This window comes from Oncorhynchus mykiss, chromosome 2 (assembly GCF_057628025.1).
Source record: "Oncorhynchus mykiss isolate SJ-2025 chromosome 2, ASM5762802v1, whole genome shotgun sequence".
NCBI classification, from domain to species: Eukaryota; Metazoa; Chordata; class Actinopteri; order Salmoniformes; family Salmonidae; genus Oncorhynchus; species Oncorhynchus mykiss.
The window spans coordinates 86458700-86484430 of record NC_143023.1 but is presented as its reverse complement, the minus strand read 5'-3'; the positions used below and the strand labels follow the sequence as shown (position 1 = coordinate 86484430).

The window sequence follows — 25731 nt, the reverse complement described above, 5'->3', positions numbered from 1 at the left end:
GTCCGTTAAAAGCGCAGAGAGCATCATGAAGAACAAGGAACACACCAGGCAGGTCCGAGATACTGTTGTGAAGAAGTTTAAAGCCGGATTTGGATACAAAAAGATTTCCCAAGCTTTAAACATCCCAAGGAGCACTGTGCAAGCGATAATATTGAAATGGAAGGAGTATCAGACCACTGCAAATCTACCAAGACCTGGCCGTCCCTCTAAACTTTCAGCTCATACAAGGAGAAGACTGATCAGAGATGCAGCCAAGAGGCCCATGATCACTCTGGATGAACTGCAGAGATCTACAGCTGAGGTGGGAGACTCTGTCCATAGGACAACAATCAGTCGTATATTGCACAAATCTGGCCTTTATGGAAGAGTGGCAAGAAGAAAGCCATTTCTTAAAGATATCCATAAAAAGTGTTGTTTAAAGTTTGCCACAAGCCACCTGGGAGACACACCAAACATGTGGAAGAAGGTGCACTGGTCAGATTAAACCAAAATTGAACTTTTTGGCAACAATGCAAAACGTTATGTTTGGCGTAAAAGCAACACAGCTGAACACACCATCCCCACTGTCAAACATGGTGGTGGCAGCATCTTGGTTTGGGCCTGCTTTTCTTCAGCAGGGACAGGGAAGATGGTTAAAATTGATGGGAAGATGGATGGAGCCAAATACAGGACCATTCTGGAAGAAAACCTGATGGAGTCTGCAAAAGACCTGAGACTGGGACGGAGATTTGTCTTCCAACAAGACAATGATCCAAAACATAAAGCAAAATCTACAATGGAATGGTTCAAAAATAAACATATCCAGGTGTTAGAATGGCCAAGTCAAAGTCCAGACCTGAATCCAATCGAGAATCTGTGGAAAGAACTGAAAACTGCTGTTCACAAATGCTCTCCATCCAACCTCACTGAGCTCAAGCTGTTTTGCAAGGAGGAATGGGAAAAAAATGTCAGTCTCTCGATGTGCAAAACTGATAGAGACATACCCCAAGCGACTTACAGCTGTAATCGCAGCAAAAGGTGGCGCTACAAAGTATTAACTTAAGGGGGCTGAATAATTTTGCACGCCCAATTTTTCAGTTTTTGAATTATTAAAAAAGTTTGAAATATACAATAAATGTCATTCCACTTCATGATTGTGTCCCACTTGTTGTTGATTCTTCACAAAAAAATACAGTTTTCTATCTTTATGTTTGAAGCCTGAAATGTGGCAAAAGGTCGCAAAGTTCAAGGGGGCCGAATACTTTTGCAAGGCACTGTATGTTTACACATTTTAGATATTTGACGTTAAATGCTCAACAAAAATGACATTTTACTAAACATTTGTTTCCAGAAATTATAACATATAGTTTGACAATCCTGTTTGTAAGCTTTTAAATGATCGATCTCAACTGTTTATCTTTTATAGTGATGAAGACATGGATATCTCATGGTATGGTATGCAAAATGGTTAAACTTTGAGCACTTTGAATGTCTTGCACTCCTGCAATGGGTAAATATGTATGGAAGGTTTCATTCAAATCAAAAGGGGTGCTGTCAAAAAGTGATTAAATTCAAATGGATTTATCCTATGATAAATCTGTTGTAAAAGACCTGATGTCCAACCCTGATTAACTTCCTGTCCAGATCATCACCTACATTCTGAGTTTCCTCAAAGCGTCAGACAGAAAGGAAGCCTCTTTGGTCTGCAGGAGCTTGTATGATGCCAGCCAAGACCTCCAATTTCAGGTACTACTCTATTCCACAATTCCCCTTAGTGAGATTAACTTCATCAATCTCACAAGTAGGCTAAGCCTAACTCTGACTCCACTTTCCAGAGGAATCTCACCTTCAAGTTCCCAGCCTCTATCTCCTCCCTGGATCTGATCCGGGGCCTCAGTAGGCGTTCCAGCTGCAGCCTGGCCACCAGCCACCTGGATGGCTCCAGTATGTCCCGGGCTGTGCTGCAGCTTCACCTGGGCCCTTGGCTGGAGAGAGAATTTTGGTCCCTCCTGGCCCTGCTGCCCCACCTGACAGCCCTGCACAGGCTGGACCTCAGTGGCCTAGACATGTCTGGAGTCTTTCTGTCAAGAGAGGAACACCGCCAGCAGGTGGCGGTTGGACACAATGATGATGATTATTTTTCTAATTATTTTTTATTTATTTTTTACACATGCCAGTTTTTAAATTAGTGTGTCCTTTTCCTAGGTTCAGGTAGCTTTAGCAGGTCTTAAGAAACTGGATCTCTCTGACCTGCGCTACCTATCAGACCTCACTTTTAACCGGCTAACAGGCTGCACTCCCAGACTACGCCGTATCGCCTGGCTGGATGCCACATCGCCTTTGAGTTTGACCCGTACCGTGGCTGCCCTGTGGGGCCTGACTCCTCTGCCCTGCTCTCCCTACGGAACCTCCGCAGGCTGCTGCAGGAGCTGGCCTCCACAGTGCCATGGCTGGACCTGAGCAGAACCAGCATCACCCCAGAGTCGCTGTGCTCTGTGGCCCAGGTGGAGGGCCTGTCTCTGGAAGAGCTGCGTCTGCGGGGCTGTAAAGAGCTGACAGACTACTCTGTGGAGGTGCTCTGTAAGCACCAGCCTGGCCTTCAGATCCTGGACCTCAGCGCCTGCACAGAGCTCACCAGCCGGGCTGTACTAGCTGTGGCCCTGGGCCTGAAGGGCCTCCGGCTCCTCTCTCTGTCCCGGGACTGGAGGGTGACTGATAAAGGCCTGGCTGACTTGATGGTGCTGCCGGAGCGGAGGACCCTGGATCTCTCTGAGTGCCTGCACATCAGTGGGGCCGAGATAGTGAAAGGGCTCTCTGCCCAGGAGCCCAGGGCACGGCTGGAGACCCTCAGCCTCAAGAGCTGCACCTATATCAGGGTCAGTGTGTGTGCTGTTCTCTCTCTTTCAGGATTTCTCTTTTATATAATGAAATGTTTATCAGGACATTATCCCTCATGCTCCTTTGTCTCCCCTCTCTTTCAGGACCTGGCTGTGTTCTCTCTGGCTCAGCTGCTGAGCTACAGTTTGAGGGAGCTTGACCTCACCTTCTACATCTACCTCACAGACCTGAGTGTGGCATGGTGGAGCCCACCAAGGAGAGTGAGCCTAGCAAAGAAATGGTGAGAGAGGGCTGGGTTGGGAAAAGTGTGAAGTCTTGGGAATAGGATATAAGAAGACTACCTGGTCTTTTCTGTGCTTATATTCAGGTTACCATTCAGGTTACCACCAATGTAGCTTAGTACGACCATGCTCCCCTGACCGTTATCTGACCTTCAACCTCTCATCTTGACTCCTTGCAGGAGTACAAGGGGCCCAGCTTCACTCGTACCTTTGGGAACATGGGTTTCTTCCGGTCTCCCAGTTTGCCCTTCCACGAGAAGCCTCGGCTGGTGATGGACGAGGACCTGGGGGTGTTCAGGGAACAGGAGGAGGCCTCACTGCTGGTCCTCAGGAACCTCCAGGACCTTGACTTGTCTGCCTGCTCCAAACTCCCTGACAGCAGCATCACACAGGTGGGGTTCCCATGAGAATACAGTGGGACAAAAAAGTATTTAGTCAGCCACCAATTGTGCAAGTTCTCCCACTTAAAAAGATGATAGAGGCCTGTAGTTTTCATCATAGGTACACTTAAACTATGACAGACAAACTGAGAAAGAAAATCCTGAAAATCACATTGTAGGATTTTTTATGAATTTATTTGCAAATTATGGTGGAAAATAAGTATTTGGTCAATAACAAAAGTTTCTCAATACTTTGTTATATACGATTTGTTGGCAATGACAGAGGTCAAATGTTTTCTGTAAGTCTTCACAAGGTTTTCACACACTGTTGCTGGTATTTTGGCCCACTCCTCCATGCAGATCTCCTCTAGATCAGTGATGTTTTGGGGCTGTTGCTGGGCAACACAGACTTTCAACTCCCTCCAAAGATTTTCTATGGGGTTGAGATCTGGAGACTGGCTAGGCCACTCCAGGACCTTGAAATGCTTCTTACGAAGCCACTCCTTCGTTGCCCGGGCGGTGTGTTTGGGATCATTGTCATGCTGAAAGACCCAGCCACGATTCATCTCCAATGCCCTTGCTGATGGAAGGAGGTTTTCACTCAAAATCTCACGATACATGGCCCCATTCATTCTTTCCTTTACACGGATCCATCGTCCTGGTCCCTTTGCAGAAAAACAGCCCCAAAGCATGATGTTTCCACCCCCATGCATCACAGTAGGTATGGTGTTCTTTGGATGCAACTCAGCATTCTTTGTCCTCCAAACACGACGAGTTGAGTTTTTACCAAAAAGTTATATTTTGGTTTCATCTGACCATATGACATTCTCCCAATCTTCTTCTGGATCATCCAAATGCTCTCTAGCAAACTTCAGACGGGCCTGTACATGTACTGGCTTAAGCAGGGGGACACGTCTGGCACTGCAGGATTTGCGTCCCTGGCGGCGTAGTGTGTTACTGATGGTAGGCTTTGTTACTTTGGTCCCAGCTCTCTGCAGGTCATTCACTAGGTCCCCCTGTGTGGTTCTGGGAGTTTTGCTCACCGTTCTTGTGATCATTTTGACCCCACTGGGTGAGATCTTGCGTGGAGCCCCAGATCGAGGGAGATTATCAGTGGTCTTGTATGTCTTCCATTTCCTAATAATTGCTCCAACAGTTGATTTCTTCAAACCAAGCTGCTTACCTATTGCAGATTCAGTCTTCCCAGCCTGGTGCAGGTCTACAATTTTGTTTCTGGTGTTCTTTGACAGCTCTTTGGTCTTGGCCATAGTGGAGTTTGGAGTGTGACTGTTTGAGGTTGTGGACAGGTGTCTTTTATACTGATAACAAGTTCAAACAGGTGCCATTAATACAGGTAACGAGGGGAGGACAGAGGAGCCTCTTAAAGAAGAAGTTACAGGTCTGTGAGAGCCAGAAATCTTGCTTGTTTGTAGGTGACCAAATACTTATTTTCCACCATAATTTGCAAATCAATTCATTAAAAATCCTACAATGTGATTTTCTGGATTTTTTTCTCATTTTGTCTGTCATAGTTGAAGTGTACCTATGATGAAAATTACAAGCCTCTCTCATCTTTTTAAGTGGGAGAACTTGCACAATTGGTGGCTGACTAAATACTTTTTTGCCCCACTGTATATATACAGGCTATGGTTAAGGCTAGGAGTTTTTCCTGATGAGGCAGGATTAACTATTAGCCATAGTTTTAGGTTATTATCAATGCCAATTGTTTTTCCTGGTCATGTTAGGAAAAACTCCATAAAGTGATTGAGTGGTTGATGTCCTGTGTCCATTGAATGGGGGAACATAGTTAACCAGGCCTTTGTTGTTGTGAGCATGTGCTGCGTTATCCAGACCTCCAGCGCCTCTCTCTCCCCATGCTGCCTGAGATCAGTGATGACAGCTTGGCGTCGGTGGCCTACCACTGCCACAGCCTTACCAGCCTGGAATTCAGCCACTGCCCCCGCATTAGTGACCAGGGTATCACCCGTGCCGCCCCTTACCTCGCCAGGCTGCAGCACCTCTACCTGTCCTGCTGCAATGCACTCACAGATAGGGGAGACACACACCAACATACACACAGACAGTATGTGAAACTATGCCAGTACTATGAAACACTGAAGCATTGTTTAAGTTGAGTAACTAGAACTAGACTGTGATAAATAAATTATGTTATCTGTATATCAGTGTGTGACAGCAGTAAACTTATGCTCCCACAGGTCTCTATCCATACATCTCCCTAACAATGGTTGAGCTTCTTCAATCACAGCTTCCTTTCAGAGAACGTCCACTGCCGCTTTGTGGGTGGAGTTGACCTGACCCTCCTACTCTGATTTTCTCTCTCCCCAGCTGCTTGAATCACATTTCAGTAATTGCATTACGCACCTACTTGCTCCTATTATCCAGAGTTTATTTGTAATAGATTCAGTAGTTTATTTTAGTTTCAAACCCATGTGAACTCTAAAACTGGCAGGTTCCAGCAGTTAGACAGTAGGACTCATAGAGACAATTTCTTAGACTCAAATTGTCTAGTGCTGGATTAAAAATCCTTCTCATTGGAGAATCTCCCATGTAAATGCATTTTAGGCCAGGATTCATTCTGATAGCGCTTTGTCGGCTATGTGCAATTTCCAAGTAATTCACGGTTGAGCCGACATATTGAGCATTTACCGTGAATGCGTTCTCGCGAATGCGGGATCATTGCCTTCAAAAGGTGCTTAGCAGACAAAGCACGATCAGATTACATCCTGGCCGTAGTCTGCTCCAGCCCCTCCAACCTAATGTGTATGTGTGGGAGAGGTTGGGGGGGAAAGCAGAAGACACATTTCCATCCTGTATGGACTAATAAAGTATTTTATCTAGTCTAGGAACAGAATGAATCTGTGTCTGAGGACCCTGGCCCTTAATCATCATGTTTTTAGTTGAGCAGTTGAGTATTCAACTTAATTTAACACTGCCACTGAAGGAAGCAAACGAGTTCAAATGTTTCTTTGTGTAAAATTTATATGTATTTATTGAATATTTAATTCTATCAATAAATGTACATTTATCTCTTGTTTATCTGTTGCTTGGAATCATCCATGAGTTGGAGTAGATTTGTTTATTCTACAATTCCACCAGACCATGAACCAAGCTAGACAAAGACAATCTGTATAAATCATATTTATTCATGTCAACCCTAATCTTAGTAAAGCATAAATTAGGGGTTACCATGGAGATTATTGTGTGTTTAACATGAACACACTTGCAATGAACAGCAAAATCACCACCAATTTCAGAGAAGCCCAGATCACTGGCTAAGGAACTGGCTATAAAAATCCATTATTATGAGTTGACCTTTTCACCCGTCTCACAGGCCATTGAGATTTTGAATATGTAAAGTTGAAGGTCCATCATACTAATAGGACATGTGTTTACTGTTTTACAATATATTACAGTCACATTTGATGAGGTCAGATTTATTTATCAGAATCATTCATATTGTCATGAAAATAAATCCTAAGTACCTTACAACAATATCAATGTTTAACTAATATCCATTTAGTATGGACTGAAATTCATAATGGACCTTTAAGAGCATTTGCCCTCAGCTCCAGAGCAAAAATGGTTGCCGGGCAAAATTAATTAATAGCAGAGATAAATATATGGTGCTTGAAGCTAAATCATTTGTCAGTGATACAAAATACTTATCTGTACCTTAGCTACATTATCTGTATCTTAAGCTACCTTATCTGTAGCTTGAATAGTCCCTACAATAAAGAGTATATGGAAGGTGATTGTATCGTTGATCAAGCTCTCAACACCAATAAAAGCACAAAAGCCCATTGCCTAAGACAGAACCGTTTGAATGTTAGCCATCAAACCTTAGGACAACCTTAAATAAAACGTACAGAAGATCAATCATGATCATCAGCCCATGTGAGTATCTCTGAGGTATTCTCATCAAATGGAACTCATTAAAATGCTATCTGCACATACAGTGCCTTCGGAAAGTGTTCAGACCCCTTGACTTTTTTCACATTTTGTTACGCCCTATTCTAAAATTGAATAAATATTTTTTGTTTTTCATCAATCTACACACAATACCACATAATGACAAATAAAAAACAGTTTAACAACTTAAAATTGAAATATCACATTTACATAAGTATTCAAGATCCTTTTCTCAGTACTTTGTTGAAGCACCTTTGGCAACGATTACAGAATCAAGTCTTCTTGGGTAGGACACTACAAGCTTGGCACATCTGTATTTGGGGAGGTTCTACCATTTTTTCTCTTCAGATCCTCTCAAGCTCTGTCAGGTTGGATGGGGAGTGTTGCTGCACAGCTATTTTCAGGTCTCCAGAGATGTTAGATCGGGCTCTAGCTGGGCCACTCAAGGACATTCAGAGACTTGTCCCGAAGCCACTCCTGCGTTGTCTTGGCTGTATAATTAGGGTCGTTGTCCTGTTGGAAGCTGAACCTTCACCCCAGTCTGAGGTCTGGAGCAGGTCTTCAAGGATCTCTCTGTACTTTGCTCCGTTCATCTTTGCCTCGATCCCGACTAGTCTCCCAGTCCCTGCCGCTGAAAAACATCCCCACAGCATGATGCTACCACCACCATGCTTCACCGTACGGATGGTGCAAGGTTTCCTCCAGATGTGACACTTGGTATTCAGGCCAAAGAGTTCAATCTTGGTTTCATCAGACCAGGGCATCTTGTTTCTCATGGTCTGAGAGTCTTTAGGTGCCTTTTGGCAAACACCCAAGCAGGCTGTCATATTCCTTTTACTGAGGAGTGGCTTCCGTCTGGCCACTCTACCATAAAGGCCTGATTGGTGGAGTGCTGCAGAGATGGTTGTCCTTCTGGAAGGTTCTCCCATCTCCACAGAGTGACCATCGGGTTCTTGGTCACAACCCTGACCAAGGCCTTTGTGCCCTGATTGCTCAGTTTGGCCAGGCGGCCAGTTCTAGGAAGAGTCTTGGTGGTTCCAAACTTCTTCCATTTAAGAATGATGGAGGCCACTGTTCACTTGAGAACCTTCAATGCTGCAGACATTTTTTGGTACCCTTCCCCAGATCAGTGCCTCGACACAATCCTGTCTTGGAGCTCTACGGATAATTCCTTCGACCTCATGGTTTGGTTTTTGCTCTGACATGCACTGTCAACTGTGGGACCTTATATAGACAGGTGTGTGCCTTTCCAAATCATGTCCAATCAATTGAATTTATCACAGGTGGACTATAATCAAGTTGTAGAAACAATGATCAATGGAAACAGGATGCACCGGAGATCAATTTCGAGTCTCATAGCAAAGGATCTGAATACTTATGCATTTCTGTTTTTTATTTTTAATACATTTTCAAAAATGTCTAAAAACTTGTTTTCACATTGTCATTATGGGGTATTGTGTGTAAATTGCTGAGAATAAAAAAAAAAAATCATTTTAGAATAAGTCTGTAACATAACAAAATGTGGAAAAAGTCACTGGGTCTAAATACTTTCCGAAGGCACTGTACATATAAAGGATATTTCATATATTATAAATAGGGATTCTACCAGGCTTGGAGCCTGATTATCTTGGTTACCTCTATTTTCTTGTTTCTGTCTTCAAATTATTAAAGTACCACTTTAGAACAGGGAGTTAGGATTCTGCTAGCTAGAAGATTGTAACGGGCTAATGTGATGCTCCATTAGCCATTACAGAAAAAGTACTGTTAGGCATAGCACAGAGAATTTTCGACCAACCTTAACTTGGCGATACTATCTGCACCATTTCCCCTTTGTGGGCCAGTCCCCTAGCAATTCCAGTTCCAGCTAATGAGATTGACCCCCTAGCCACTTGAGTGAACACTAGCAAGAATCATACACAGCAGAGTGAGAGAAAGAGAGCAATGACGTGGTACACATATCTGCACATGTGATGTATTACGCAATATTCGGGGACCACTTTTGGCTCATGGGTGCTACTTTCAGAACAACTGTCTAAAAAGTATACAAAAGTACCAGAGAATCCCTTTAAGGTTGGTGGAAAATGCTATGTGCTACGCCAAACTGTACCTATCCTGTAAAGACTAATAAAGCCCATTACAATCTGCTAGACAGGATTCTGTTGGTGTAGAAGGTCAAGTTGTTAAGTACCATGTCAACTAGGTACTCAAGGGTCGATGTGCCCTTGAGCAAGGCACTTAACTGTAACTGCTCCTGTAAGTCGCTCTGGATAAGAGCGTCTGCTAAATTACTGAAATGTAAAATGTAAACGTCAAAACAAGTGATTCTGTCTCAGAGGCATATATATATATATATACAAAAATATATATGTATTGTTTTGTTCTGTTTCAATCCTTTGGTTCAGTACGTTCAGAAGAGCTGTCATGCTGCCTGTTTCACAAAGGTATCAGTTTATAGAAAACCCCCAAAAAGTTGAAAAACTAGAAAAACTTAAACACAGATATGACCAAAACGAAACATGAACTCTGCCCAAACACAATACACAGAGGACTGTGAAGGACTGGAGCCATGGAGAGGTGACGCCCGAAGTCAGAATGGGAGAAACGCTGAAGACAAGTAATGCTAAAGTATGAAGCATTCAACTATAGAAAACATAACTCCCTTCATTAGCCACTTGTCATTTTGTGGGTAATTCTTGAAAACCGTTTTTATAGTTTCAAAATGTCCAAATGATTGTGTTTTTTTATCCTAATTTAATATTGTATTGTATATATATATATATATTACTGTAAATATTGATCACATTGTGTATGATCATATATTTTGATACATTGAATGTTAATATTGTCAACCTATGTTATATATTTTTTACCTCCCGTTTCAGGAAGTAATGTCACTGAGAACTGCCCCTATATATAGGACCTTCCACCCCCACCTGGGATATGGATGCCTGATGAAGACCTAAGGGTTGAAACGTTGTTGTAAATAAATATCACCTGGGAGCAGCAGTGTGCAGCGTTTCCTTTCTGTTATTCATTTCTACAGTTACAATACACTTGTGTTCCCAGACCACACCCAAAAAGATGACCACTCTAATAGTACCTAAGGAATCATCTTCAGCCTCTCGTCTTCTACATTACTCCGCCCATATAAGAAGACACCTTTGCCTCTGCTTTAGATCATCTTTATGTCCATCTAGGCCTCCATGTTGCCACTGTTCCTCCTGTGTATCTAGCTATGTCCACATGCTTGGTCGTTATTGGGGTACATTCAGTGACATGAAACATTCTGAACGTTGCAGATAGAAATAGAATGAATAGAACTGACATACGCCCCTATTCCATAGGACAGATGATCATGTATGTTCTACTTCATGCATTTCTATCCGAACATTCTGTAACGTTACATCCTCCTGAACAAGACCCAGGTCTCCTTCTCTACCATGCCTTGACCTCTCTCCAGGCCTACTGCTCAGCCTGGCTTAAGTCGTAGCAGAAGTTAAAGTTGCTGGGGGGTTTGGGCACCGGGGGGGCGCAGTCTGGGATGGGCACGTTCTCCAGGTCCAGGAGGCGGAGCTTGATCTCCATGGAAAGCAGGATATCCAGCTCACTCCTCATGCATTCACTACTCATGTCCCGCCCCAAGAGCACGCTCAGTCCATCTGTCCACAGGCAGAACTGAAGGAGGGAGACAGAGATATCATCTTGTTATTTGACCATCTTTGTTATACTTTATGTTTACTTTGGCAATGTACTGTAAATGCTTTAAATTTCCACACCAATTAAGTTATTGAATTGAGAGAGAAAGATAAACAGAGAGAGAGAGAAAGAGAGATGTGTGATTTAACTCTGGGAAAAGAGAGTGGGAGAAGGATGTGGACAATACAGACACTAGCTCCTGTGACATGACTACTCACGTCTGTTCTGGATGAGGCGATAAAGTTGAGGCTGTACTCCTCCACGTCATAAGTGATGCTGAAAGCCAGGTCCAACCCTTCCTGCAGGACACAGCATAACATAGTTTATGGAGGGCCAGGTACAGTGGGGCAAAAAAGTATTTAGTCAGCCACCAATTGTGCAAGTTCTCCCAATTTAAAAGATGAGAGGCCTGTAATTTTCATCATAGGTACATTTCAACTATGACAGACAAAATGAGAAAAAAAATCCAGAAAATCACACTGTAGGATTTTTAATGAATTTATTTGCAAATTATGGTGGAAAATAAGTATTTGGTCAATAAGAAAAGTTTATCTCAATACTTTGTTATATACCCTTTGTTGGCAATGACAGAGGTCAAACGTTTTCTGTAAGTCTTCACAAGGTTTTCACACACTGTTGCTGGTATTTTGGCCCATTCCTCCATGCAGATCTCCTCTAGAGCAGTGATGTTTTGGGTCTGTTGCTGGGCAACCCAGCCACATTTCATCTTCAATGCCCTTGCTGATGGAAGGAGGTTTTCACTCAAAATCTCACGATACATGGCCCCATTCATTCTTTCCTTTACACGGATCCGTCGTCCTGGTCCCTTTGCAGAAAAACAGCCCCAAAGCATGATGTTTCCACCCCCATGCTTCACAGTAGGTATGGTGTTCTTTGGATGCAACTCAGCATTCTTTGTCCTCCAAACACGACGAGTTGAGTTTTTACCAAAAAGTTATATTTTGGTTTCATCTGACCATTTGACATTCTCCCAATCTTCTTCTGGATCATCCAAATGCTCTCTAGCAAACTTCAGACGGGCCTGGACATGTACTGGCTTAAGCAGGGGGACACGTCTGGCACTGCAGGATTTGAGTCCCTGGCGGCGTAGTGTGTTACTGATGGCAGGCTTTGTTACTTTGGTCCCAGCTCTCTGCAGGTCATTCACCAGGTCCCCCCGTGTGGTTCTGGGATTTTTGCTCACCGTTCTTGTGATCATTTTGACCCCACGGGGTGAGATCTTGTGTGGAGCCCCAGATCGAGGGAGATTATCAGTGGTCTTGTATGTCTTCCATTTCCTAATAATTGCTCCCACAGTTGATTTCTTCAAACCAAGCTGCTTACCTATTGCAGATTCAGTCTTCCCAGCCTGGTGCAGGTCTACAATTTTGTTTCTGGTGTCCTTTGGTTCTTTGGTCTTGGCCATAGTGGAGTTTGGAGTGTGACTGTTTGAGGTTGTGGACAGGTGTCTTTTATACTGATATCAAGTTCAAACAGGTGGCATTAATACAGGTAACGAGTGGAGGACAGAGGAGCCTCTTAAAGAAGAAGTTACAGGTCTGTGAGAGCCAGAAATCTTGCTTGTTTGTAGGTGACCAAATACTTATTTTCCACCATAATTTGCAAATAAATTCATTAAAAATCCTACAATGTGATTTTCTGGATATTTTTTTTTCTCCTTTTGAATGTCATAGTTGAAGTGTACCTATGATGAAAATTACAGGCCTCTCTCATCTTTTTAAGTGGGAGAACTTGCACAATTGGTGGCTGACTAAATACTTTGTGGTCCCACTGTACATAGTGTGAAAGAGGAAATTAGCTGTAGGGCCAAAGGTGTGTTCAGGGGACGTTGTCAGTAGGGGCAGTGGTAGCCAATGCTGATGGGGGGAATCTAGCGGGCAGTGAGCCGGCAACTGGAGGGTTGCTGGGATCAATATCTCAGTTTCCACCTTCTGCTGATGTTCAATTTAACCCCCTAAATTTCTCATTGGGTGCTGCGCTGCCCTCTGCTCCAGCCTCTCCAACCATGTGTGTGTAGGTGTATATATCGGGGGAGGGGGTTGGATAAAAGCAGAAGACACATATCCATTCCTTATATCTTATCGTACAAACCTTGGTCTGTTTGCCCTTATTCTCCTTCATGTGAGGGCAGTCTTTCCCTGTCAGCAGTGCTTTGATATCTGCAACAGGAACTGAGAGAGGAAAATAGGAAAAGCATGTTTAGCGGCACACTTCAGCGTTGAACACAGAGCCAATGACAAGAGGGTGATGTCAAAGGAGTGTCAAGGCTACAATGGAAGGTTAGAGTCACTCATAGTGTTGCTGTTGTTAAAAACTCACTCTTTTCCTGGAGACTCTCGATGGGGGGTGTTTCTGTGTCCTCCTCCACATCGCCAAAGTGCAGGACTTTGTGATTGGGTGACAAACGACAGTACCACAACTTATCTGAAACGACCAATAATAACAAATCATCAGCATGATTAAAGAAAGGGCATCTGTCTCTTCATCTACCATCCTTCATTCGTCTCCCTATTTTTCACTGGGGGTTGGGCTCTCCTGGTAGCTTCCCCTTTTACTTTTCTCTCTCTTTCTAATGTAAATGCCTGTCCACCCCTCACAGAGGTGCGCAGAGTCTCACCCTGTCTTCGTCGACTGCTGATCTTGCGGAAGAGTGTTCCCTGACACAGGCGGTTCAGTCTCTGCTGGCGAATCAGCTCCAACAGCTCAGGTTTCAGACGCTCCTTCAGCTCTCTGCAGGGGCAGAGACAAAGAAAGAGTCACACACACTGCAAGTAGGGGAGAGCCAGGATGAAAGTACTATGGGTCTAAAGTAATGCACTCAATTTCTCAGATAAGATAGAAGCTAGATTGATGTAGTGAAGTCAGTATGTTCCTAATGCATAGGACGGGCTCCCTGCAAAAAAAACAAAGTCCTACAATGTTTCGCCGAGCTATGGCTAAGCATGAATAGTCAATGAAAATGGTGAGAAACACCATTCCCATTAAAGTGAGACGAGAAAAGGATGGTTAATACAGCTATTATGTCATCCATTTTAGTCTGATTAATATTGTAAGGCAAAATATAGTGGTTGCACAACATTGTGATGTTGATGCATAGTTAATTAATTATTCAAATCGACACAAACATAAAATTATGGCTGATAGTACATTTGTTGAACGTAACGAGCATTACAAACCAGAAACATGGAGATAAGACAGATATTGTGCGCTTCTCGCAAACTGTTACTTCCGTTCCAAGGCTGTGTTACTCCTGCCCCGCCGGCAGGTACAAAAGTAAAATAAATTAAATTAAATTACAGTTGCTAATGGCAGAGGAGATATATACGTTGTTTGTCATAAAATATGGTCTCTCTAGCTCTATCGATCGCTGAGTATTTAGGAAGAAAACTAAAAGTGTTACTTTTGTCCCAGTTCTCCCATACCCATAACACACTCAACATCATTCTATTCAATTCAATGAGCATTATTTGACCTGAGACTGATAAGTGAGTATCTTGCATTGCTAAAGCAAGGACAGAATATAGCAACACCCCTGATTTCATAGGGGTTGAAAGCATTCTGGACCAGAGAAAATGCTAAACAGAACTATTTTGCTAGCACAAACTGGAATATGTTCCGGGATTCTTCCGATGGCATTGAGTACACCACATCAGTCACAGGCTTCATCAACAAGTGCATCGATGACGTCGTCCGAACAGTGACCGTACGTACATACCCCAACCAGAAACCATGGATTACAGGCAACATCCACACTGAGCTAAACATCCAGACAGCGCCCCATACTACTGTGTGTTGTCCAATCACGTGTGCTATTTAAATCACTACACAAAACTCAGCCAATCAAAGTGAATGTTTACAATGCATGTTAGGAGACTGATGTTGTCAGAGAGAGAGACAGCGAGAGAAGCAAAAGCGGAAGCGAGGGGAGAAATTATAGAATGGCATGTGAAAAGGTCAGGAAAGTCGATCCAGAAAATGTATTTTTCTTAGAGGAGTGGACAGACAAATATGCATTTATCCTTCCCGCAGCGAGTGTCAAATAACTCTGCCTGATATGTTCAGAGACCGTGGCTCTAATGAAACGTGTCAGAGTGAAGCGCCACTACGTGACAAATCACAGATCTTTTGAGCAAACATATCCACATCAGTCTGAGGTGAGGGCACGCAAAATAAATGAACTCAAAGCCCAGTATGATCGGTCCACCAGAGTCCTCTTCCATGCATTCACTGCCCAACAACGTGCAAACGAATGTTCACAAAAAATTGCTTGGATTTTGGGTCAACACCAAAAGCCATTTACTGACGGGGGAGTGGTGATGGAGTGCATGAATGCTGCTGCTGAAACTTTACTTGATGGTAAACAAAAAGACGAGCTGTGTGAAAAGATCAAGCAAATCCCAATGCCACGTACAACAACAACAAGAAAGAGTGAAATACTCGTTATGAAGCTATTCGGAGTGCACCATGCAGGACATTAGCTGTTGATGAACCTACTGATGTGAGTGATAAGGCCCAGCTTCTGGTATATGTTAGATTTTACCACACAGAGAAGAAGGAATTATGTGAAGACCTGTTAGGTGTAACACCACTCGAGACACATACAAGAGGAAAGGACACATACACAAAGCCATAAAGGAGAAGTTGAGAAAGAGGGGGATAGATCTAAAACAAGTGGTCTCTATCACCTCAGACGGGGCCCCTGTCATGACAGGAAGAGAGAGAGGAGCTGTGGCACAGCTGAAAGAGGACAACCCTGATCTCACTGCTTACCACTGCATTCATCAGTCTGTCCCGTGCACCAATCTATCAGAAGAGTATGCTGAAGTGATGAATACAATGATGAAACTCATCAACTTCCTCAGGGCATCCTCATCTCATCAACATCGCCTGCTGAGAGAATTCCTGAAAGGAGTTTAGGCAAATGCAAATGACCAACTGCTGAACAACAATGTAAGATGGCTCAGTAAAGGCAGGGTGTTGGAATGCTTTTGGTCCATTCGAAAGGAAATAACAGCTTTCCTAGTACAGCTCAGGAGTCAGAAGGCAACATAGTTTTCACTATTTTTGCAAGACAAGAGCAAAATGGATATTGTTGCTTTTTTGGTAGACATCACATCACACCTTAATGAGCTCAACGTGAGACTACAGGGCAAGAACAATTCAGTTTGTGATTTGATGACATCTGTCTGGTCCTTCCAGAGGAAACTGGAAGTGTTCAAGGAAGATCTTCAAGAAAACTGTGCACACTTCCCAAAAGTCCAGGAACAGATTCAGGGTGAGAGAGATGTTTCTCCTCATGTTGAATTCATAGATAAGCTGATTGGAAACTTCAGAAATCGCTTTGACAGCTTCAGCCTTGGACAGCAGCTCCTTCTTCTAATTGAGAATCAATTCCTCATCATAGATGTCAGGGGATTTTTAAAGGAGGGGACAAAGACCTTCAAGTGGGCACATGCTGGATCTCTACAGATGGAACTGATTGATCTGCAAGCAAATGTTGCACTAAGAGAGCACTTTCAACTAACTGATCATGACACTTTCTGGCTGCAGACTGTGTCTGAGACTGTTTCCCCTGGTCTAACCAAAGTATCATTACACACCGTGACCATGTTTGGCTCCACATACAGTTGTGAGTCTTCTGTCTCCAATCTGAACATCATTAAAAATAAGTACCATTCTAGACTCACCAATGAGCACCTACATATGTGCATGAGAATGGCACTGACATGAGAATGGCACTGAATGGCACTGATTCCAGCCAAGGTTCAAATTACTGTCAGGGAAAGCAAAAGCCCATTTCTCTCACTAAAGAAGAGATATGGAGAAGTGAAGTGTGAGAGAGTAGGAAAGATGAATATTAAACCTGTGGTTTCTTATTTGTTCAAAAATCAAAGCACTTTTTTCAGAAACAGGCACTTTTGTTATTTTTTTGTGAAGATGCAGTCTTGTTTAACTTGAAATGAGAACATTTGTGATAGGCCTACTTTTATTTATGATTTGGCTGCATATTTATTTTTACCTCATGTTTAATGTGTCTGCATTGAAAATGTGCAATAAATATTGTTGAAATGTTATTGAAATGCAGTACTTTGTTTATTAGCTATACATATACAAGAACTACATATGCCCCCAAATGACTGTATAGTTGACTGTATGAGGTGACTGTATAGTTCCCTTAAGGATAAGCACCTTTAGTAAATCCGCTTTCTCTGTGAGAGCTTCCCATGTCTGGAATACACTGCCATCAGACACACATAACTGCACCACCTATCACACTTTCACAAAATGTATGAATACATGGCTAAAGGTCAATCAGATTTGTGATCATGATCCCTAGCTGTGTATTGCCGCTTTCCATGTTGTCTGTTGTCTGTAGCTTGTGAGGTGTGGAAACACTTTGTTGCTTTTATGAATTTTGTCTTGCTGCTTTTTGTTCTATGTTGCTCTGTCTGTATGCTACGTCTTGCTTGTCCTATGTTGCTCTGCGTGTGCTCACTGCTCAATGATTGTCTATATTGTAATTGTTTTTAATAACCTGCCCAGGGACTGCGGTTGAAAATTAGCCGGCTGGCTAAAACCGGCACTTTTACTGAAACGTTGATTAATGTGCACTGTCCCTGTAAATAATAAAATAAACTCAAACTCAAATCATAGAGCATGTTAGACATTTTAATGGTTTTGGACCTTTGGGGGGAGAAAATGTTAGTCACTGGGCCTCTTTGAATTCTAATTGTGAACCCCTGGCCTTTATGGTGGAAGTCAGAGAGCTGGTCGTGTGGTGCCAGGACAACAACCTCTCCTTCAAAGTGATCAAGACAAAAGGAGATGATTGTGGACTACAGGAAAAGGAGGACCGAGCACGCCCCCCATTCTCATCGACGGGGCTGTAGTGGAGCAGGTTGAGAGTTCCTTGGTGTCCACATCATCAACAAACTATCATGGTCCAAACACACTAAGACAGTCGTGAAGAGGGCACAACAAAGCCTATTCCCCCTCTGGAGACTGAAAAGATTTGGCATGGGTCCTCAAATCCTCAAAAGGTTCTATAGCTGCAACATCGAGAGCATCCTGCCTGACTGGTTGCATCACTGCCTGGTATGGCAACTGCTCGGCCTCTGACCGCAAGGCACTGCAGAGGGTAGTGCGTACGGCGCAGTACATCACTAGGGCCAAGCTTCCTGCCATCCAGGACCTGTATACCTGGCGGTGATAGGAATGTCCTAAAAATTGTAAAAGACAACCCTAGTCATAGACTGTTCTCTCTGCTACCACATGGCAAGCAGTACTGGAGCGCCAAGTCTAGGTCCGAAAGGCTTCTTAACAGCTTCTACCTCCAAGCCATAAGACTCCTGAACATCTAATCATCCCCCCCCCTTTACGCTGCTGCTGCTACTCTCTGTTTATTATCTATGCATAGTCACTTTAATAACTCTACCTACATGTACATATTACCTAATTTATCTCAACTAACCGGTGCCCTCGCACATTTTATCTGTACCGGTACCCCCTGTATATAGCCTCGCTATTGTTATTTTACTGCTGCTGTTTAATTATTTGTTACTTTTTTACTTATCTATTTTTAACTTATCAGTTATTTTTCTCTAACGTTTTAAAGCATTGTAGGTTAATGTTTTAAAGCATTGTTGTATTCGGTGCATGTGACAAAATACAATTTGATTTGATTTGATTTTGATACACACTGAAGTATACACAAATACACACACTACGGGGGCTGATCGCTGCCCTCTAGAGGCCTTTGGGGGAAGTACAGGCTGACAAGGGGTTGTGTGTGTGTGTGTGTGTGTGTGTGTGTGTGTGTGTGTGTGTGTGTGTGTATGTGTGTGTGTGTGTGTGTGTGTGTGTGTGTGTCATAGAGAGAGTGAGAGAGAGCGAGATGGAGAGAAAAAAAATCTGCTCAAACAGTTAAACGACTCACAATACAGGTGGGGCGAGGGTCTCCTCTTGGTGCAGCCGCTCTGTCTGGCGTAGTTTGAGGATCTCACTGTAGTTCAGAGCATTCACCTTGTTCTTAAACAGCTCCAGAGACGTGGGCTTACTGGACAGAGTCCTGGTGATCTGCTCACGCACAACCTGCATTACCTAAAGATGTGCAGAGAGAGTCAACAATGATTATTTAAATGGAAAAAATACCAGCTATGTTATGGCTGTAGAAATGGTTTCTCTGGCGGGTTACACTATTCAAAAGTATGCAGTACTGTATATCATAGTTTATGTATGTTTGAATATATTTCAGTAGCTAGCAATTTGAGTGAATGTGGGTATGAGTTGAGAGAGCGCTGGACACAGTGATGCTTACACAAGGCTTTACACACCTTTTAGATAAAACGATGCTAAATAAATTCACGTCACCAAATAATTGATTAAAACACACTGTTTTGCAGCAAAGGTCAACAGTAACCTTAACAACACTCTGTATGGTAGCACCATGGGGTAGCCGGAGGACAGCTAGTTTCCGTCCTCCTCTGGGTACATTGACTTCAATACAAAATCTAGGAGGCTCATGGTTCTCACCCCCTTCCATAGACTTACACAGTAATTATGACAGCTTCTGGAGGACTGACATGTTGTCCAACCAATCAAATGATCAGAGAATGAATCTAGTACTGAAAGCATAAGCTACAGCTAGCTAGCCTAGTTTTGAACAAATACTTTTATTCAAAAAAGAAATAGAAGCGAGAGAGAGCTAGCTATATTTCGTTGTATTATATTTATTTACACTTATCTAGTGAATGCAGCTAGCTAGTTTAGCCTATTCAAACACCCAGCACAAACTGAGAGGGATGCTATGTTACCTAGCTGGCTATGGTTATCCAACATTGGAACCTTTCCAAGTCAAGGTAAGCTTTTGATTATATTAATGTATTGCCACCGGGGCCTGCAGGTGTAACTGCATAACATGCTTGCCGATCGTACATTGTACTGCATGATTGTAGAGAGTTTACTAAGGTGTTAGTTCTAGTAGCTATGTTGACTATGACATTAGCTCATTTGGTGACAATGATGTAGGCTGTGTGTAGCAGTTAGCGGTTGTGATATGAAGGTTTGGCTTGGAAAGCTTTTTTAGCCTGGTCACAGACAGCTGATGTGTTGTACATTGAAGTCCACAAGTGAAGGGAAAAGGTGAGAGGAGGAATATACAATGAGCAAAGTGTACATGCTGTTTGTATGTGGCTGCTATGAAAGTGAACTGTGTTTGCGTGTGATCATGGGTGTATTCTTCCCCCGATTCTGTTGAAAAACGTTTCTTAAACGGAACGAAACAGGGATAAACATACCTGAATTTGTCCAATAGAAACTGCAGTTTGCCACTGCTGGACTAATGATTACACTCTAGGGCCTAGATCAACTAGATGCAGGCAAGAGTGTGCAATGCAGTATTGAATGTGTCACTGTCTGTCACCTTGATTACTCAAATTATTCTCTCAACCTGTGCACCTACGTTGTAAACTTTCATTCATAGGCTAGGTTTGGAGCAATATCATGATGGGTATAGGGAACATGTTGAGTATCATGTAGTAGCCTAAACCTATCAATGTCACATGTGAATGGAATATGAATGACAATCATCCAATATGCTTTAATAGAAATAAGGCCATGCTCATAAAAAAATGATCGTCCTCCATCATCTTAAATGGCACCGACCACCACTGGTGTGTGTCTGTATGTGAGAGAGGAAAATCTATGTTTCTCTCTACCATTGTGGCCAGTTTAAAAATTCATTACAGAAATCTATGAGAACACACCAAACCCAACACAATTTAATTAAATCTCCCTCTTTCCTCCCCTCCTCTGTCTCTCTCACTTTATCTTCATCTCTCTTCCTCTCAGCGTGTCCCTACTTGGAATGTGTCTCAACACTGCTCTTGACCCCAAGCAGCCGTTGCCATGGGAATGTCATTTTTCTGTGCATCGTGGTAACCTGCCCTCTCAAAAGCTCCACAGCACCACAGTATGGAGCCCTTTTATGAAATAATGTGTACAGATATGTGAAGGGCACAATAACCATGACCCATGAAGGATGACAGGCTCTAAGTTACAGAGTGTCCATAGAGACCCCAGTATCTATGGAGTAAGAAGCAAGGAGCAAACAGTGTATAGCAATGGGGCACTCATCATCTATCTGCTGTGCATACAGTACTCATGAGGCACATAGTTGTATTTGTCAGCAGCAAGTCTATTGGACCAATTCATCCCAATGCCTGTCGTGCTGATGTTAAATCCAAAATAATCAAGCCTCAATAACAGAAATGAAAGGAAATAGAATGCAACACCTGTAACAAAATACATATTACTAAAAACAATATAACTTTACAACCAGTGACCGTTAAACAAATATCCTGTGTTAAACACAGAATTGGACAAGGGTACACTACAACACAGCAACTACTGTACATTACATACACAGCACTTTATGGTATAGTAATCACACAATTCTAAAAATATATTTTTTAAAAGCCCAGAATTGTACTAATATGTAATAGCCATGTAATATAATATGTATTATAAACTGGGTGGTTCGAGCCCTGAATGCTGATTGGCTGACAGCTGTGGTATATGAGACCGTATACCACGGGTATGACGAAACATTTATTTTTACTCCTCTAATTACGTTGGAAACCAGTTTATAATAGCAATAAGGCACCTCAGGGGTTCTACGGGCTGCGTCCAGGCACTCCAGATTTGGTCGTGCATATGAACAGTCCTTAGCCATGGTATATTGGCCATATATCACACCTCCTCAGGCCTTATTACTTAATGAATCCATGTAGGCACAAAAATATCTTTATAACAACACATCCAAGGACAATGGCACTAAAACTGTAACCAAAATTCAGACAGTAATTTTATATTCTGATAAATACTTGAACAAAACAAAGCTATAATTGACACCTTGCTTAAATGCCCCCAAGCTCCACCCTGTGTAACAACATTATCCACATTCTGTGTACATACCACCTATAAATGATAAATTAACAAAAATACAGTATCTCACCTCCATAGTGTGTCCTTCAAGTACAACCCAGAGGCCAACAATGTTAGTTCCAGGGTCAAGAGAGAGAGAAAGGGAGATATGAGAGGAGAGAAATGGAGGAGAGGACAGCCGAGGGGGGAATAAGAGAGAGTAGCACCTTTATGGCATCATAGTCCAGAGCTAAGGTTATTTTGTAAACACATAGTCACAAACACTCCCATCCGGTGCCTCTCTTCCCTGCCGTCACTCCTCTGGTTTAGCCAATAGAAAGAGAACCCTAGTACAGGAGACTGTTACCTCAGCCATAGTGAGGAGCAGCTGTCTCTGTTCCCTTACAACCCAGCAGTGTGTGTGTGCACGGGAAAAGTGTGTGTGTGTGTGGTGGGGGGGTCGTCACACACACATACACACAGCGCTAGTTGGAGGCCCCCAGCTGGCAGCAGCGTGTTGCCGGTAGCGATTAACGGCTGAAATCGACAGCACAGTTAGGGGTTTATTGGAGAGAAGGGGGAGAGAGAGAAAGAGATGGAGAGACAGGGTTTGTGATTGAATGAGAAGAGAAACAGCGAGACTGCAACAGAGCGGTAAAGGATGAGAGGTGAGTCTGAGGTACATGGTAGTAAAAGACTCTCATTATGGCTTGTTGACAGTCTAACTGAGGTGTTGAATTTGCTCCTGTGAGACAAGCATGGACGGGACAGACACCAGTCACTCTTCAAGCAGTAAACAACACATTCGCTAAGCACCAGTAGTCTGCATTCATTCCCTTAATATTTCTCATCAGACCTAAAAAGTATCTGACTAAAGGGTGAACTAATCTAAAGCGGAGAGAAGAATAACACAAGCAACATAGGAAGATGCCTTAGTTTTATATCCCCCCTCTCTCTGTCTCTCTTTCTAACATGGCTGACCACTGTCCAGCTCTCCATTGTCGGCGTCCAGAGGTTTTTCTCTTGTGTAATTACTGCTGATGGAAACAAGCGATTGTGTGGGGCCTTTATCCCTTGCTATGATTCTGCTATGGAGCGGGATTCTCTTTGTGCTTCTAATGCCCCATTGTCCCTGCCCCACGGGACTGTGGAAGGGAGTTGTGGGCACAAGCTGTGCAACACAATGACACAAGGTGTCACGTCCTGGTCAGGGCGTGAGTTGGGGTGGGCATTCTATGTTTTTGTTCTATGTGTGTGTCATAGTTATATGTGTTTGGCCTGGTATGGTTCCCAATCAGAGGCAGCTGTCAATCATTGTCTCTGATTGAGAACCATACTTAGGTAGCCTGTTTTCCCACTATGGTTTATGGGTAGATGTTTTCTGTGTCTGTATTTCACCATACAGAACTGTTTCGATTTTCATTGTTTCACTTTGGTTATTTTGTATTTCAGTGTTCAGTTATATTTCATTAAAATGGACACTTACCACGCTGTGTATTGGTCTGATCTTTCATACTCCTCAGATGAAGAAGATCGTTACACAAGGTTAGGGACTTATGACCAAAATATAGTACCCAACATCCAATTTGGACCAAACTTCTTCATACGAATGAGTAAGACATGAGGAATCCCCCAAAATTGTCAAAAACCGCCCATGTACCCCCCATACCAAGTAGTATGAAGCTGTGGCTTGGAGTATTGCTTCTCCATACTACAGTGGCAAGAAAAAGTATGCGAACCCTTTGGAAATACCTGAATTTCTGCATAAACGGGTCATAAAATTTGATCTGATCTTCATCTAAGTCACAACAATAGACAAACACATTGTGCTTAAACTAATTGCACACAAACTATTGTATTTTTCTTGTCTACATTAAATACATACTTTAAACACTCACAGTGTAGCTGGGAAAAAGTATGTAAGGCTAATGACTTCTCCAAAAGCTAATTGGAGTCAGGAGTCAGCTAACCTGGAGTACAATCAATGAGACGAGATGTTGGTTAGAGTTGCCCTGACCTATAAAAAACGCTCACAAAATTTGAGTTTGCTACTCACAAGAAGCATTGTGAACCATGCCTCAAACAAAGGAGATCTCAGAAGACCTAAGATTAAGAATTATTGACTTGCAAAAGCTGGAAAGGGTTACAAAAGTATCTTTAAAAGCCTTGATGTTGATCAGTCCACAGTAAGACAAATTGTCTATAAATGGAGAAAGTTAGCACTGTTACTACTCTCCCTAGGAGTGACCGTCCTGCAAAGATGACTGAAAGGGGGGTGATGATGTGGCAGGTGGCAGCATGGTAGGCACAGCTTGTCCCATGAATTACTCACAAAAAAATAGCTGATAACTACGAAACAAACATTCTGGATACTATAGTGAATCTGGAACTATTTATTGATCAGCATTTTGATATGCTCGAAAAAGAAACGGATACATCGAATCGAACAAGAGAAGATCTTTCCTCGAGTTCTGCGAGCCAAACGGGAGGAAAGCTGCCTTCAAAAATTCCAAACTTAACATTGGAAGGGGATGTTTTTATAACTATGCCTCCAGAAGATAGAGCATTGCTTACAAGCATGAGCGATCAGTTAACAAAAACTGGATCTATTGCCTGGGCTACTGGGGGAGGTTGAGGCTTTAAAAACAGGAATGGATTACAGTAATAAAAATATGGAAGAAATACGAGCGGAAAATAAAATATTGAAAATATTGGACTCCCTAAAAGACACTACAGAGAGGCTACGGTATGATAATAAAACAATGACAGCAGAATTACTTGATCTAAAGTGCAGAAGTAGGATAAATAATATTGTTATAATGGGAATAAAGGAGGATGAAAACTAAATCTATCAGTCAACGGAGGAAAAAGTCAGTGTTCATGAAACGTAATCTCAAGATGATGGATGAACAGGATGAACAGGTGGAAACAATTGATTTTCAAAGAGCTCACCGTTTTGGTGGAAGAACAGAGGGAAGGCCCCGTCCGATCGTAGCTATGCTAACCCACTACGAAATGAAAATTGCCTTCTTACAACAGGGTAGGGAATTGAAGAACTCCCCATTCTCTATTAATGAACAATTTCCTCATGAAATAGTAGAGAGACGACGTGCCCTGTACCCCACTTTCAAAAGGCTCTGAGCAGAGAAGCAGAATGTTCGTCTAGTGGTCGATAAATTACATGTAAATAATCAAATGTTCAAGGACTGGAAGATTGCAACGTGGCTGTGAGTGTAGCTACCTCCTGTTGAAGTAGTCCCCAATACATATTTGCACTGCATCACACAGTACAAATATGGATTTATTGTTTTTTTACAACAACAACAAAGATGTTTCATGCACTATTGAACCGTGGACTATGTGGACTTAAAATAAGGTTGGATTTATGGTAATGCAGAATGGGTATGATGAACTTATCATTTTTCTATCTAGACAATGTGGAACTTTGAACTATATGGACGTAATATCAGGTTTTGATTCAGGGGAAGGCAGGGATGGGTAAGGCTGACCTTTTTTTTCTTTATGATTTTTTATGTATTTAATTTGAAGATTGTACATTAGAAATATCAAGGTCGTTTTTATTTATACAAATTTTCTATAGGATTACGGTCAGGGCTTTGTGATGGCCACTCCAATACCTTGACTTCAATACCTCAACAATACCTTGTAAGCCATGTTGCCAC

At 42.6% G+C, this 25731-nt stretch overlaps 1 protein-coding gene and 2 pseudogenes across 2 annotated transcripts in view; 2 read left to right on the top strand and 1 right to left on the bottom strand.

The window, feature by feature from the left end:
* The first annotated feature begins 1593 nt into the window (after positions 1–1593).
* On the top strand, positions 1594–7274 carry LOC149985265 (uncharacterized; annotated as a pseudogene). The gene is made up of 7 exons (XR_016488978.1): positions 1594–1725; positions 1815–2087; positions 2185–2855; positions 2961–3097; positions 3278–3490; positions 5311–5602; positions 5695–7274. The product of XR_016488978.1 is annotated as an uncharacterized LOC149985265 (transcript).
* LOC110498595 (engulfment and cell motility protein 3) overlaps positions 6623–25731 on the bottom strand; it is a 52416-nt gene continuing 33307 nt past the window's right edge. Inside the window, exons 16-21 of the mRNA XM_021575248.3 lie at positions 19062–19225; positions 13743–13855; positions 13445–13549; positions 13217–13296; positions 11323–11403; positions 6623–11083 (exon numbers count right to left, since the gene is read on the bottom strand). Of these exons, the coding sequence (XP_021430923.1) occupies positions 10871–11083; positions 11323–11403; positions 13217–13296; positions 13445–13549; positions 13743–13855; positions 19062–19225 (756 nt within the window). The 3' untranslated portion in view covers positions 6623–10870. The remainder of the gene's footprint in view (positions 11084–11322; positions 11404–13216; positions 13297–13444; positions 13550–13742; positions 13856–19061; positions 19226–25731) is intronic.
* Positions 15451–16855, top strand: LOC149985264 (SCAN domain-containing protein 3-like; annotated as a pseudogene).